The 16,161-nt window shown below is 41.7% G+C and overlaps 1 protein-coding gene across 1 annotated transcript in view; it reads left to right on the forward strand.

The window, feature by feature from the left end:
• Window positions 1-2,026: 2,026 nt before the first annotated feature.
• The window catches only part of TEX26 (testis expressed 26), a 23,400-nt gene continuing 9,265 nt past the window's right edge, over window positions 2,027-16,161 (forward strand). Inside the window, exons 1-4 of the mRNA XM_010835907.1 lie at window positions 2,027-2,106; window positions 6,395-6,476; window positions 11,823-11,988; window positions 14,479-14,629. Of these exons, the coding sequence (XP_010834209.1) occupies window positions 2,046-2,106; window positions 6,395-6,476; window positions 11,823-11,988; window positions 14,479-14,629 (460 nt within the window). The 5' untranslated portion in view covers window positions 2,027-2,045. The remainder of the gene's footprint in view (window positions 2,107-6,394; window positions 6,477-11,822; window positions 11,989-14,478; window positions 14,630-16,161) is intronic.

Below are 16,161 nucleotides of genomic sequence, written 5' to 3' on the forward strand. Positions count from 1 at the left end.
CCCAAATTCAAAGGCAAGAAGAGCACTGTACTGCTCACGATGAAATGGACCTGTAAGAACCATCCATTTTGAAGCAGAAATGAAAGACTACAAAAAGGAATGAAGATCAGAAGAGCAATAAGACAAAAGAGCAATACCATAGGTGTGTATGGCTTTATGATTTATCAAGTATTGTTAGAATTATTCGTTTCTACAGCCCAGTGAGGTGGGTAGTCGTATATTCACTTTACAGATAAGAAAGCTGAGACTTGGAACTGTATCTGCTTTGTGCCCAAGGCCCCCAGGTAAAAACTGACAGATCTTCTGGCTCTCAGTTCAGCATGTACCCAACCCACCCCACCCCTTGCCCATTTCACAGCCTGCCTGGAGAAGTCAAATATAAGATATTAATAAAAGTTCACTTTTAAAATTCTATATACTCACTCCTCTATTTTTAAAATATACCTCTTTTAAATTATACTATGCTAATGAGCTCTACTATTTCCAGACAGTAATCTGTTATTGGGTGTTACTTGCTTAATTTAGACTTCACTACTAAATCTTAATTTAGATGCATTCCTTCTAATACCATAGAAGTCTGTGTGTCCCACCATTCATTGCAACAAATTTCAGAGTCTAAATGTGTTATATTCATTCCATTACATGGATGGGACTCTACTCTCAGAAAATTCTTATTTAGCACTTCATTTATAGGCTAAAAATGAAGAACTTTTTTAGCACTTGCATGTAAACATGTTTATCTAAGGTCTGTGTTAGAATAACTCCTTGAAAGGATAAGGGATTGTTGTAAATTGCTTTTTAAACGTGGAGCTGGCAGTCTCCAATGCATATTTACTGTTTTCTCTTTGCACCGAAGTGGGTAACCCATGCTAAGTCACTTCAGTCACATCTGACTCTTTGCGACCCCTGGATTGTAGCCTTCCAGGCTCCTCCATCCATGGACTCCTCCAGGCGACAATATTGGAGTGGGTAGTCTTTGGCATCTCCTGTATTGGCAGTCAGGTTCTTTACCACTAGCGCCACCTGGGAAGCCCTAAGTGGGTAATGATAGAGAAAGTTGCTCAGTCATGTCCGACTCCTTTCCACCCCATGGACTATACAGTCCACGGAGTTCTCCAGGCCAGAATACTGGAGTGGGTAGTCTTTCCCTTCTCCAGGGGATCGTCCCAACCCAGGGATAGAACACAGATCTCCCTCATTGCAGGCAGATTCTTTATCAGCTAAGGAAGTAGGTAATAGCTGTATCCTAACTTGGAGACATTCAATATTACTAAACTGCTAGTATGTACCAGATTACCAGGTAGCTGCCAATAATATAAAACCCTCTACATTCTGTGAAAATGCTAACATACCTGGGGGAGAGAGACACAGTCCAATCTGTGGGGACAGAAGAACAGTTAAATCAACAAGTACAAAACACAGTTTTTGGTGCCAGGAACATGGCCTGGAGAGGAGAATGGGGTCCCGCACATCCCTGCTCAGTCCTCTTTCCAAGCACACTTTCCACCTTCCCACTGTCCCCTAATTCCTGTGCTGGGGTCACCCGTTTGATAGCATGGACCTATCTCAGAGACTCTGGCTCTAGTTCCACTGACACACATGACTTGTGATTTTGTCTTCTTGCTTGATTCCTACTTCCTCTTGCTCAGATCCTGCAAGATCCCTGACAATTTAGCCTTCATTCGCTTAAGCTGAAAACTGCGCAAAGATGAACATCTGCAGTTAAAGCCGGACAATATTACTTTCTTCAGTCTAATCCCCTTTTGCTCCTCTTCCCAAATGTATGACAGTGCTCAGGAAAGCTTATTGCATGAATTACACAAATACACAAAAGTAGGGTATCCATGGCACTAGAAACACATCTTTTTACCATCGCACAGTGTCCTCAGCCGGCCTGGTGAAGCGCTCAGCACCTCGGTGCACCGGAGATGAGCTGTCGGGACCCTCCTGCGTCTCCATGGCGACGCGTCACAAAACAGCCTCCACCGCAGCACCCAGTCGAGCTGGTGGAAAGCGCCCCGCGACGACGGCCTCTTGGAGCAAGAATGGCAGAGCCTGGGCCGGAAGATGCGTGCCCTTCTCAATATGGCAACAAGAGACTGCCAAGTAAGCCTGCGGACCCTGCCACCTGGCCCGGCGAGGTTCGGGGGCGGGGTCTCTCCTGGAGCTGGGGTACCTAGGGCGAAGGCTGCCCAGGTCTTCAAGATACCGCGATCATATGGATGGAACTCAATTTAAATAGAGGCTGGGAATTCAGGGAGAATGAAAGGGCCTTCATGACCTTGCCTCTCCCCAGCCCTTCGCCCTAACTCCTGCCAAACCCCTCCCTAAAACGCTCAGTTGTTTAAACGCCCCGTGAAATACCCAGGAGGGTACAAGGGAAAGGGAGGACTGACACCTTTGGGAGAACAAGGCTAAAGACAAAGACGAAACGGTGGTGGGGAGCTCTGAAGAGAGCAGACCCAGGGGGAACCCTGACCCCAGGCAGGATCTGAGAAACAGCCCAGAAAGGGGGGCAGGGCTGAAGAATGCAGAGACGCGACCCCCAGGCGCATAGGCAGCAGAGGCTGGGAACTAGAGCCTTTGGTACTGGCTTCTAATCTTCGCATCCCTTTCTTTCAAAGGGATCTTGTATCTAACCGAGGCAGTGCTTTTAATACTAATTCTGCATGCAAATGCTGCGGGTTTACTAACTCAGCTTTTTGTGTCGGTGGAGGGAGAGCCACTCTAGCTGTGATGCTAGTGGCGTGATTACTGTGTAGTCAGCTCCATCCTGGCCTTTCTCATGGCAATAATAACCCACTGCAGCCCTCTAGCTGGGTAATTGTGGTTCCCTGGTGGCTCCAGAGTAGTGGGGATTGTTCAACTGTAAATTCCCTAGGATTGCAGTCCCAGGAGAATGAATGAAATGTATACTTTCATCCCATTCATCCCTTTGTAAATTACAAATAGGAGATGAAAAAAAAAATAATACAAAAATATTTACAACACTGAGTTTCTCTGTGGTGTCCAGGCAAACAGGAAAGGCAGAGGAAGGTGCATGTTTGTGTGTGTGTGTGTGGGGGTGCTCCTCACCAGGATCTCCCCCTTTGCATACCCCTTGAATCTCATCTCCCTATCTAGCCATGCTGTCTTGGTTTTTTTCACTGTCTGCTCTCCCCTCTCTTGTCTGGGAATGTTGCGATCCTTCAAGGTGTATCCCTCTTGGTTTACATACTCTGAGTGGCCACATCCTGCCACAGGGCTTCAAGTGCCAATTCATGGCTCTCTAATCTTTAGCTCATAAACTCCTCCTCAATCTCAGACCAAAATATTCATCTGTCTACCACATGCCATTGGATGTCACAGGAGAGCCTCAGACTCATGTACAAAATTACACTCCTTGTCCTCCTAGACACAGAAGTGCAGTGAGGAGGATCCCAGCTGCTCAAAGTAGAGGGGAGGGCACTGACACCTCAAGGTCATCACCAGGTCTCGTTGATTCTGCCTCCAAAGTGCCTCTTCCCCTGGGGGAGTTTGCCCCTTCACACCCAGTCCCAAGTCTCTAACAGTCACTCCATGCTGCTCCATCCTCCACTGATGGAAGGGTCACCCTCCAAAAGGTGGGTCTGATGTGTCACTGCCCAGGTCTGGTCTCAAAATAGGATGAGGTCGATGATGACCACCGTGGGCTTATTGCTATCGAACTCTTACTATCGACTGGGCTCTTAAGTGCTGTATTCGTTCCAAAGGCTATCATAAATTAACATGAACGGGTCGCTGAAAACAACCGAAATTTATTTTCTTACATTTTGGAGTCCAGAAGCCTGAAATCAAGCTATTGACATGGCTGCACCCCCTCTGGTGGCTTCCGGGGAGAGTCCTGCCTTGCGTCTTCCAGCTTCTGGTGGCTGTCGGCACTCTTGACCTGTGGCCCCATCACTCCAGTCTCAGCCTGCATGCTCACAATGGCCTCCTCAACCTCCCTCTGCCTCTCTCTTATGAGGATGTTGAAATTGCATTTAGGGTCCAACAGATAACCCAGGATGTTCCTCACCTCACATCCTTCCTTGCGTCTGCCAAGAGTGATGGGGCCTAGGTTGGTGTTGCTTGCTTAGAAAAAACTTCCTGATTTCTCTGTCAAACTCAGAGCTTCAGGCTCAGTGATGGTTCTTTAGAGAGCAGCACCGCCTCACAGTTTTTCCCCACTTACTTGTCTATGCTTGAAATTCTCTCAACAAAGAGCATTAATTCTGCAACTGGAATAAAATGCTTTAAAGTGTAAAGTGAAGCAGGAGAATCAAAGGATAATGTCATTTCTAGTATGACGGGATCAGAGAGTAGACAGGAGTCTGCAAGCAGAGGGACAGAGCATGACAGGAAGGGGCTAAGCCTTTCATTAGACTAGGGGAGCCTCAGGTGGAGGTGAAACTCACCAAATGTGAAGAGATCATTTCACCCCGGTGTTAGTGAAATGTAAAAAGCCACAGGTAACTGCCAAGCTATGAAGGAGCAAATGACCACTGAATTAAAATTTAAAACTATATTCCCAAGTAATTTGGTGGTACTCTGTTGGCAATGAGAGGTTGGGCAGATCAGTTCTAGGGTCTGCCAATGCAGGAGACCTGGCTTTGATATCTGGGTTGGGAAGATCTCTTGGAGGAGGGCATGGCAACCCACTCTAGTATTCTTGCATGGAGAATCCCATGGACAGAGGAGCCTGACAGGCTATAGTACATAGGGTTGAAAAGAATCAGACATGACTAAGTGACTAAGCACAGCAGTGAATTCTCTGTCCACACTCTCCTGGGTCTGCCAGGGGCATTTGCCTTGTAGGTGGTCCCTCCCTCCTCCTGGAACCTCCTTTTTCCTTCCGCCATCCACAGCCTCCTGGTTCTCTGCTCATCTTACACTCTTCTCAGCCTCCTTCTCCAGCTGCTCCTCATCTCCCAAACCTCTTGACATTGGACAGGCCTGGGTTTCAGCCTTCGGACATCAGCTCTTCTAATGACACTCCGTCCCTTGCTGAGCTCACCCACTCTCACAGCTTTACAGAACATCTATACCATACAATGGGATTCCCTGGTGGCTCAGCTGGTAAAGAGTCTGCCTGCAATGTGGAAGACCCTAGCTCGATCCCTGGGTCACGAAGATCCCCTGGAGAAGGAAATGGCAACCCACTCCAGTATTCTTGCCTGGAAAATCCCATGGACAGAGGAGCCTAGTGGGCTACAGTCCATGGGGTCGCAAAGAGTGGGACACAACTGAGTGACTTCACCATACTATACAATCTTGCGCAGTCATTACAAAGAATGAATTGGAGCTGCAGCAGATGAGGGATTTTCATATCATGCTATTAAGTGACAGATAGAAGAGATACATGAAGGTTACTTTGTGTAGGATGAGCCTGTTTTTGTAAAACAAAATAGGACTAAAGCCCAATACATTGGGATTTCCCTCGCAGTCCAGTGGTTAAGACTCCACACTTCCAAGGCAGGAGGCATGGGTTTGATTCCTGGCCAGGGAACTAGATTCCACATGCCATGTCATATAGCCAAAAAATTAAAAATAAATAAAGAATAGGGGAAATTTTAAAAATATTTTACAAACCAGTTTGTTACCGAATTGATGTACATATATATCAATCTGTATATGATTATGTCTGCTAGTCTGAAAGTCTGGAAAGAAACAGGCACAACTGTTAACCTGGGAGGAGGGATGGGTGGAGGGTGAGGACAGCATGAGCAGGAAGGAGTACGGAGAAGGGCTCCAGGAGAGAACCTGACTTGCAAACTATGACCCATTTTGTGTAAAATCAGTTCATGCCTTTACAGATGTATCCAATATGATGCATGAAAAGTCAGCCATTAAAACAGTGATAGTGAGTGCATTAAGATGATAGAATTTCAGGTGAACTCCCTTTATATTTTTATGTATTGCTCAAATTCTTGAAAACAGCCAATGTGAATTCTCAAGGAAAACAATAGACTTATTTGAGTAACTTAAAGGAGGGCTTTCCCGGTGGCTCGGTGGTAAAGTATCTGCCTGCCAATGTGGGCGACATGGGTTGGATCCCTGGGTCGGGAAGATCCCCTGGAGATGGAAATGGCAAACTACTCCAGTATTCTTGCCCAGGAAATCCTATGGACAGAGGAGTCTGGCGGGCTACAGTCCATGGGGTCTCAAAGGATCAGACACGGCTGAACACAGTTTTATTTAGGGGGGAAACTCAGATGATTAAATTGAGCTTCCCTTCTTCCCTGGTGGAGCTCACAAGTTGGCCTTCATTCCTTTAGACTCTACATTACCACTCAAAATGTTTGTCTCTTGCAAAATTGCTTTAAGTATTGAAATAACATTTGATCAAACTATGCTGTCTGCCACATTTAAAACCAGTTTATTGTGCTCTTAGCAGGTGATACCAGTTGGGATTCTTATGCCACCACGATGAGGACTGCATTCACACCTAAGACAGGAACAGCACCTGCTTTGTTTCGGTACCTCCCTGTTCGTGCCACATTGATGTACACACTTGAACTTGTTCACCTGTCTTTTATTATTCAGAGTCCAAAACTGATAAAGAGTAGTCAGAGAAGGCTTATAGAAAATGCATTCAGATAAGACCCGATGCACACACAGGTCTCCTCCAAGTGTCAGAGAGGGTTTTCACCTTAAAACAGTATCCCAAGCCCCTATAGGGAGATTTAGAAATTTAATACACGGATCCTTCATAAAGCCACTGTGTGTCATGCTTTACAACAGAGTCAGTATATAGTTAATATAATTGTGCTACCCAAACATGGAGCATGGATTGAGTCCGTTAACTGGTTTATAGGAGGTAGGCAATAACAACTGAATGAATGGACAAGTGAGGAATTGTTAGCACTTCCAGCCAACTGTAGTTTCAGAAGGTCGAACAAGGTCAAGGTCCGCTTACCTTTACCTTCACCCCTCCAACTATTGGTTCCTAAAGCAATATTGCCTTGCAGCTTCTCCCCAGCTCCACCTGAACCGAGGGTGGTGGGAATTTCTCTCCATCAGCTGCCCCTCTAAGCTCGCTGGTGGGTGAGCAAGGGTAGGGCTGCCATCTTTCATTGCATCAGTGATTAATGGGAAATCAGCATGGAGGACCCTCCCTTGCCTGTATTTACTCTGTAGATTGCTTCCAATGTAGAAGTGCACGTTGTTGAGAAGTCCAATGGAATACTGGCCAGACTGCAGCAGTGCAGTCAGGCAGAAATGGGTTCTGAGCTGAACCTCAGCACCCTGTTCTAATTAGCCCTTATTTTCTCTGCTACCTTAGACAAGTAACAAGCCCAGTTTTACTTCGGCTTAAAGTTTTAAGGTTGGCAAAGTGGGAATGATGACTCCTGACTAACGTGTTTGTTCTGAGGACAAGTTGAACACACTAGTCTCCTGGCTAGCATGAAGAAGTTACCCCCCAGATTTCTGTTCATTTTCCCCCAGCCTAATATTTATGACAGACTTCCATAAAGCACAGGGCTGCAAGGCTCTTGATTTCCGAGTTGCTTGCTATCCCACTGAGTCACATTATGTCCCCTACGGGGAGATTTACCATCTGACAGTAACGGTTGTCTGAAGAGGAAACATTTGGGATGAAAGCCAGAACCAAATGGGTACTTATGGAGTCTAGATTAGTGGTCTTCAAATTCACGTCTTTTTAAAGTTCACAGGAAAGTTCTCATCATAAATTAAAATAGCTGTAAAACATAAAACTTCCAACCCATCCTGAATATTGACATTTTAAAACAAGACCATTAAATCGTTTCTTTACATATAACCAGTGAGTAATCTAACCATCTTAGCAAATTGATGCTCTCTGACCCTTTAAAAAATATATACAAACAAGCTCTTCTTTAATAGATTATTTATTTCGTTCTCTTTCCTTCTTGAACTCTTACTCCCAGTCCACTTCCTCCATTTACCCTGCTCTAATATATTTTGTGTTTGAAGGCAATTTATTGATCACTCCATTATGCCTCTTTGCAACTGTTTCAGTATATTAATTGAAATTAATTTTTAAACATGTTATATGACTCCAAGTATTGAGTTATCACATTATTTTTAGTACAGAATTGCTGAAAGCAATCAACACATTACAAATTGTTGATAATTACTAAACACAAAAAGTAAATGTTTTGGAATTGCATCTTAATGAGATAAATGGGGATGTTTTGTTTTCAATTACTTTATGTCTCCATATTTGAGTGTTATTATTTTTGGAATAAGACCACACTCAGCATCAATTTTTCCTGCTTACTTTTTTTATTTATAAATGCTCATATTGAGAAGACTTGTTCTCATAATTAAGTAGATGTGAATGAAAGGAGTTTTAGTGAAGCATTGCCATTCAATACTCTGAACTCTTAATGGGTTTTATGGCAAAATCACAGGTGATTTTTAATGATTGATTGGCTGACAGCTTGGTTGGGTACTCCTTCACTTTTATTGAAAGCAAATAATTAGATGATTTGTCATCCAGTTATTGAGTTATTCCCTATCTCATTTTCTGAGACATGAAAAGGCATGTCTTAACAAATGATTATTAAATTACGTCTGTTACTCCTTCACTTGGAAGAAACTTATTTCATATTATATACTCAAAAAGGACTTGGAAAATAGGAACATTAATTTCAGTAAATGTTTTCCAATATGATATTTTTTTTTATCATTACATACTTTAAATCTATTTTTATCCAAAACTTTGAGCTGAAGATTTAACTCATGTAATTTACACCAGGCTTACCTAGCTGGTAAAATCAGTCATTGTCCAACCAGCAAGTGAAATTAGGTTACCTCCTGTCAAAATAAAACCTGGCTACACTTATAGTTCAAATAAATGTTAAAATATGTTTTGAGAAATATTATGAAAACTACTGATAAATTATGGAATGCATATTTTAGTGAAGATTATTAAAAGTAGACAGGGGAAGTGTAAAGTGATTTAAGTCTAATATGATTAATTATATCCAAGTAATAAAAATAATACAGTGAAATGTATAGCTATATATGTAAGCTATCTTTGAAGTGAGGAGTATGAAAAAAAAAATGAGGTTTCTTAGTTAAATATGTTCTCATGTGTGCAGAACTCTGGTGCTTGACTTCGGCAAATAATTAAATAATACCATGTATAAAAATCAGAAACAATTTAATTGATTTCTTTAGATACCAAACAAATATTTACTACGCATTTAATGAAAGAAAAAGTTATATAGGTTAGCATATAGTTATACTTGTAAAGGAGAAGGCAATGGCACCCTACTCCAGTACTCTTGCCTGGAAAATCCCATGGATGGAGGGCCTGGTGGGCTGTAGTCCATGGGGTCGCTAAGAGTCAGACACAACTGAGCGACTTCACTTTCACTTTTCACTTTCATGCATTGGAGAAGGAAATGGCAACCCACTCCAGTGTTCTCACCTGGAGAATCCCAGGGACGGGGGAGCCTGGTGGGCTGCCGTCTATGGGGTTGCACAGAGTCAGACATGACTGAAGCGACTTAGCAGCAGCAGCAGCATACATGTAAAATTAATAGTATGACAAGCTAGCATATACTTTCATGTATTAAATATTTTACATAATAAAATAAAATGAGGATTGGCTGTATTGAAGTAAATGTTTTATAATACATATGGGTTAAAAAAGTAGATTTAAGTATCTTATTGAATGACGAATAAAAAAAATCTGAAAAAAGATCACAAGATTTTCATGTACCAGTTTTATACAGTAAATCTTTAAAAATGTGATAGTCTCAGAAAGATTCCAGTTACACTGAAAAGAATCAGCATTGACATCCTGTACTGTTTCATCTTCACAGAGATGCTCTTCTTTCCTGCTATCGACATATCCTAGGGACTTTTTTAAAAGCTGGAAAAATGCTTACATTTAAAGATGTGAGTGAAAGAGCCATTTTCAGCAATCTATATTCTCTGCTCTCTTAGAAGCTCTCCTTAGAGAGGGATGAACATTTGATAGTTGTTAGGAAAGGGAAAACTAGCTGTTACTCTCAGCCACACCATCTACAGCATACCTACATACAGGACATCCCCACACAGGCCAGAATACTCTGGTTACAGTCCCACCCTTTACTCTTGACCTAGAACAGCAAGTCCTGGGTAAGTGTATGGAATTTGGGTTACAAGAGGGTTCCCTGAAAGCACTATAATGAAGTTTCCCTTTGCCAGGCACCCTTCTCATGGTTGGCAGCTTACACCCCGAAGTATAGTGATGAAGAAGAATGCAGGGAGCAAGAGATGGGAGATGCGGGAAAGACCCACATAGATATGCAGATTTGTACTTGGGGAGACACATTAGGAAAGAGTATACTGAGAAATGCAGATGTGCAAATCGATTCCTTTAAAGTAATCTGTGCTGTGTTCCCTTTGCAAAAATCTTCATGTACCTTTGATGACTTCGGTTTGATTTAGGACCACAGTCATGCTTGCATCTGCTCATCTGAATGACAAGTGAAACAGTCCAGCATCCAGATGGATCCCACTTTCCAGATGTTTGGTTTCTTGCAAACATAACCTGAATCTAACCCATTCCTCTTTTTTTTTTCTTAAGTCAACATGAAATATTTTAGACATAGAAAAAGGAATATACAATAAATTCCCAATTATCATCCAGCTATAATAACCAACAACACATGGACATTTTTAATGTATATCCTCCACTTAGCCTTCCCACTCAATAATACTGAAGCAAAATCCAGGCATTATATCATGCTAATTCTAAATATTTGGGCTTCCCTGATAGCTCAGATGGTGAAGAGTCTGCCTGCAATGCAGGAGACCCAGGTTTGATCCCTGGGTCAGGAAGATACCCTGGAGAAGGGAATGGGAACACACTCCAGTATTCTTGTCTAGAGAATCCCAAAGACAGAGGAGCCTGGTGAGCTACAGTCCATGGGCTTGCAGATAGTTGGACACAACTGAGTGACGAACACACACACAATTCTAAATATGTTTTTATGTCTCTCTGAAAGATAAGACTCTTTAAAAATATGTAACAATACCATTATGTCACCTAAAACAATTCCTTAATCTCAAATAGCCAATCAGCAATAAAATTTCCCCCAATTGTCTCATAATTAAAAAAAAAAAAAAGTTGGCTAGAAATTGAATCCAGACAAGGTCTATGCATTGTATTATCTTTATTCACTTAATCTACAGGTTTCTCTACTTTTCTTTCTTTTCTTTTTTTTTTTTTTTTTTTTGAGAATTTCTTTGTCAAAGAAGCAAGTTATTCTTCTGGATTTTTTATGACTCCACCCTCATCATGTCATTTAAAAACATCCTCTTTTTCATATATTTCCTGTAATCTGATATTCCAAAGACTTCATCTGATTCAGGTTGGGTATTTTAATAAAAATATTTAATAGGTTTTTTTTGTGTGTATATTCACAGTGGCAACTGCTGATCATTTCATTATTTCAGTAGGGACTTGAAAACCATTGGTATCCTAATTCTTATATTTCTTCCTTTTATTAACTGGAATACTTTTCATAGAAACTTTTCTTTACCAAGTATCTGGTTACACTGAACTACTTGTTTATACAGAAGAGTACTCAGTTCTTTAAAAAAAATTAATTTAAAACTTTAATGAATTTCAGATTATTCTTTTAAATTTCATATTAGGACTCCCATACTTTTGTTAAGGGCCATCCTAAGATACAGGATTGCTTTGTTCAGGGAAACCTAGATATTGAATTATTTCTGGCATCAAGCCTTAAGCTAGCCAATCTTTGAAAAATTATTTGACACGTGTACTGTTGTGAAATTGTTATGTAAATCTTAGTTTGGTTTCTACTCTTTTCTTATAGTCAGAAAAGTACCAGAAGGCTAGGATATACATATTCACTTGGTGATCCTATTCCTAATCAAACACAGTACAATGATGAGTATGTCTGGAAACCATATTCTAAAGAGGATTCGATCAATGTTGGGACTTCAAGAGGAATCAAGAACCACAGATCTTACCCTAGTCAGGTAAGATACTATCTACATATCTTTTGACTTTAATATTATATCCATAATCCATAAGAACGAGAGTTTGGATATATCCCAAAGATCCTTCATCATCTACAGCTATGGTCCTTCTTAGACTATTTTTTGCTCACTTTCTCACAATTATTTCTAACTACTTCTCCCTTATCCCCCTAAATAAGAAATATTTTTTAATTAAAGTGGAATTCATGTAGCATGAAATTAACCATTTTCATGTAAACAAATCACTGGCAATTGCTATTCATAATGTTATACAACCACCATCTCTATCACATTTCAAAATATTTTCATAATCCCAAGAGGAAACCCTGTACCCATTAAGAAATTACTTCCTATTTCTCTCTCCCCTTGTCTCTGGCAACTATCAATCTGCTTTCTGTCTCTATGGCTGATATTCTAGATATTTTATATGTGGACTCATACCATATATGACCTTTGTGTCTGGCTTCACACTTAGCATTGTTTAAAAACATCATTTTCAAAGTTCACTCACATTGTCGCATCTATCAGCACTTCATTCCTTTTTGTGGTTGAATAATATTCTATTGTATGTATATACCACAATTTGTTTATCCATTTATCTATTGATTGACATTTGGGTTGTTGCCACCTTTTGGCTGCAGACTCCGCCTGCACTGCAGGAGACCTCGGTTCGATTCTTGAATCAGGAAGATATGCTGAAGAAGGGATAGGCTACCCACTCCAGTATTCTTGGTCTTCCCTGATGGCTCAGCTGCTAAACAATCTGCCTGGAATGTGGGAGACCTGGGTTCGATCCCGAGGTTGGGAATATCCCCTGGAGAAGGGAACAGCTACCCACTCCAGTATTCTGGCTTGGAGAATTCCATGGACTACATAGTCCATGGGGTCACAAAGAGTTGGACGTGACTGAGTGACTTTGACCTTTTGGCTATTATGAACAAAATTGCTATGAACAGGTATGTACAAGTATTTGTATTTGGTATATGCATTCTCAAACCATCACAATTTATACTATTTTGATTATCCAGAATGCTCTTCTCTTGTCCACCAAGGTAACTCATAGGCTTAGTTTAAAAAGAGCCAGCTAGAATTCCTTCTCCACTAAATGAAAGTAGCTGACCTTCTCTCTGTTTTCTAGGTACTGTGTACCCTTCTCGCATCATAAAAGGCAAAGCTCAATTGTAGCAAAGGATTTCATTTATTGGGTTTCCACATGGCATGGTGCCACCTGGGATGGAGCCACCTGGACATGTTCAATGGGTAATAAGGTAGTAGAATTTGATGGTCAGGTCAGTAGAATTTAAGGTCAGGATTTGATGACTGAAATGATGTAAAAGACAAGGTGGGCAGTGAAAGAAGGATGCTGTTTCTGTTTTTACTTGGATGGCTGGGTCTATGCTGATGCTATTTACTGAACTGGAACTTTCAGGAGGACCAGGTTTGGTGGGGAAGGTTTTAGGGGAAATGTGAGCTCAGTTGAAGGCATGTTGGGTGAGGATATGTCCAATAGGCAGTTGAATGCACAAATCTATGACTCGAATGGAAAAGGTGAGCTTTAGATGTAGACTTTGGAGTCATTAGAACACACACACATGCCCCATTTAATTTGGTTCCTCATGGCACCCACATATAATCTATTTACCTCTTGAGTATTTTCCTTAAGATTTATAATTAATGCCAAATAGTTACAATATTACACTGTATATGTATACATATGACATACACATACATACTGGACAGCATTTATTTTCCCTTTAAGTGTTATTGAAGGCTCTCAACAAATGGCAGCCAGGGTGGCAGGGTGTCCTGTGCTGTCTCAACCAATAAGAGCCAGAGTGGGAGGGTCCTGTGCTGTCTAAGCCAATGAGTGTTCCTTTGCCAGCCTGTAGACTCTCCCATCACCTAAGTTGAGAGTCTATTGCATTATTTACTCTTCTGAGGCCTCTCTGCATTTTTGGCCCATTGTTTTGCTTCACATCCCACATTATATGCATCCAGAAACCTTATATACCTATAAAATATATTTAGAATATGATCACTTCTCCCAGCCATATTTTCTTGTCTTCCACATGAAAAATGAAAGAAATGACAAAGCTCCATGTTATAGCTGGGTCAGATGATGGCTCTGCAAGACACTGCAACTTCATCGTGGTAGCTGGGTGTAAAGAACTCAAAAGAATGTGTATACAAAAACACTTCCCAGGTGGCACTAGTGGTAAAGAACCCACCTGCCAATGCAGGAGATGTAAGAGACCTGGGTTCAATCCCTGGGTTGGGAAGATCCCCTGGAAGAGGAAATGGCAACCCACTCCAGTATTCTTGCCTGGAGAATCCTATGGACAGAGGAGCCTGGTGGGCTACAATCCATGGGGTCACAAAAGTTGGACACAACTGAAGTGACTTAGCACATACATACAAAAACACATGTGTTCTTCATTCCATAAGGTGAAACCCTGTGGATTTTCTTGAAAATTGTGTTTGTATCCATAGGACTTCTTTCTCTGGACACTACCTCAATCAACAACCTCATTAAAGAGCTACTTTCCTTGGAAAATTGCTGCATCAATGGAAGAAGTTCGGAAGGCAATAGGAAATCAGTTTATTTCCATCACAAAGAGAGATTTTGTGGACCGATCGATGGGTAAACGTTCATTTTTCTCCTTTCCCTGGTAAAATGTTAGGCACCGGAGTCTCCATGGTGAGCAACACAGATGTGGTCTCTTCCCTCAAGACACTCACAGTATAGACGTGGAGAAAGGCAATTTTGCAAACAAGAGTTGACCTAGTGAGCACCTATAAAAAGGTGCATGTTGTGGGAAATGCAGGGTGCTGTGGGTGCACAGTAGGACATCAGCCTAACACTGGAGGAAGAGGTCAGGAAAGGCTTCTTGTGTCCAAAGGACAAGGATAAGCCAGGAGAAGATGATGGGGTTGAGTTAAGCCTTCTGTCTTCAATTATTTACTGCTGGTTTACCATTTTAAAAACTCTTATGTTAAAATTCCTTTTATTAAACTGATATGTGCATAGAGTGAAATCTAATAGTTACCTACAGGTTCACAGTGAAATAGCAATTCCCTGACCCCTCCTCCATCCACTCTCGGTCCTACTCCCACTGACTATCAATTTCCATCCTTTCAACTATTTATTCTTATGGGATCCTCCGTATTTTAAAATCATATCCTCGCACTACTCTTTCTGATTCATCAGTCTTGGGCATTATGATGGACTTCAGTTATAGTAACTGAGGATGTGGTCCTCCTACAATTCTTTCTCATGTCCCCTCCATCCATCCTCTCAATATAAGTATATTACAAATTTGGAGTTAATGCAATTGCTAGTGTTTATATTATAATTATGATCATATGATATATTATAATTATGTTAACACTGCTTGGGCTTCCCTGGTGGCTCAGTGGTAAAGAATCCATCTGCCAAAGCAGGAGGCATGAGTTTGATCCCTGAGTCAGGAAAATCCCCTGGAGAAGGAAATGGCAGCCCACTCTAGTATCCTTGCCTGGAAATCCCATGGACAGAGGAGCCTGGTAGACTATAGTCCATGGGGTCACAAAGAGTTGGACACGACTTAGAGACTAAATAGCAGCAACAACAAACACTGCTGAGCCAAATGATATTTTATGGGTATATTTCCTTTTAGTTCTCTTTTGCTTTTTTTACCATTCAGTTCAGTTCAGTTCAGTCACTCAGTCGTGTCCGACTCTTTGCGACCCCATGAATCGCAGCACGCCAGGCTCCCTGTCCATCACCAACTCCCGGAGTTCACTCAAACTCACGTCCATCGAGTCGGTGATGCCATCCAGCCATCTTATCCTCTGTCGTCCCCTTTTCCTCCTGCCCCCAATCCTTCCCAGCATCAGAGGTTTTTCCAATGAATCAACTCTTCACATGAGGTGGCCAAAGTACTGGAGTTTCAGCTTCAGCATCATTCCTTCCAAAGAACACCCAGGGCTGATCTCCTTCAGAATGGACTGATTGGATCTCCTTGCAGTCCAAGGGACTCTCGAGAGTCTTCTCCAGCACTACAGTTCAAGAGCATCAATTCTTCGGCGCTCAGCTTTCTTCACAGTCCAACTCTCACATCCATACATGACCACTGGAAAAACCATAGCCCTGACTAGACGGACCTTTGTTGGCAAAGTAACGTCTCTGCTTTT

Source organism: Bison bison, unplaced genomic scaffold, assembly GCF_000754665.1.
Source record: "Bison bison bison isolate TAMUID 2011002044 unplaced genomic scaffold, Bison_UMD1.0 scf7180017864056, whole genome shotgun sequence".
Lineage (NCBI taxonomy): Eukaryota > Metazoa > Chordata > Mammalia > Artiodactyla > Bovidae > Bison > Bison bison.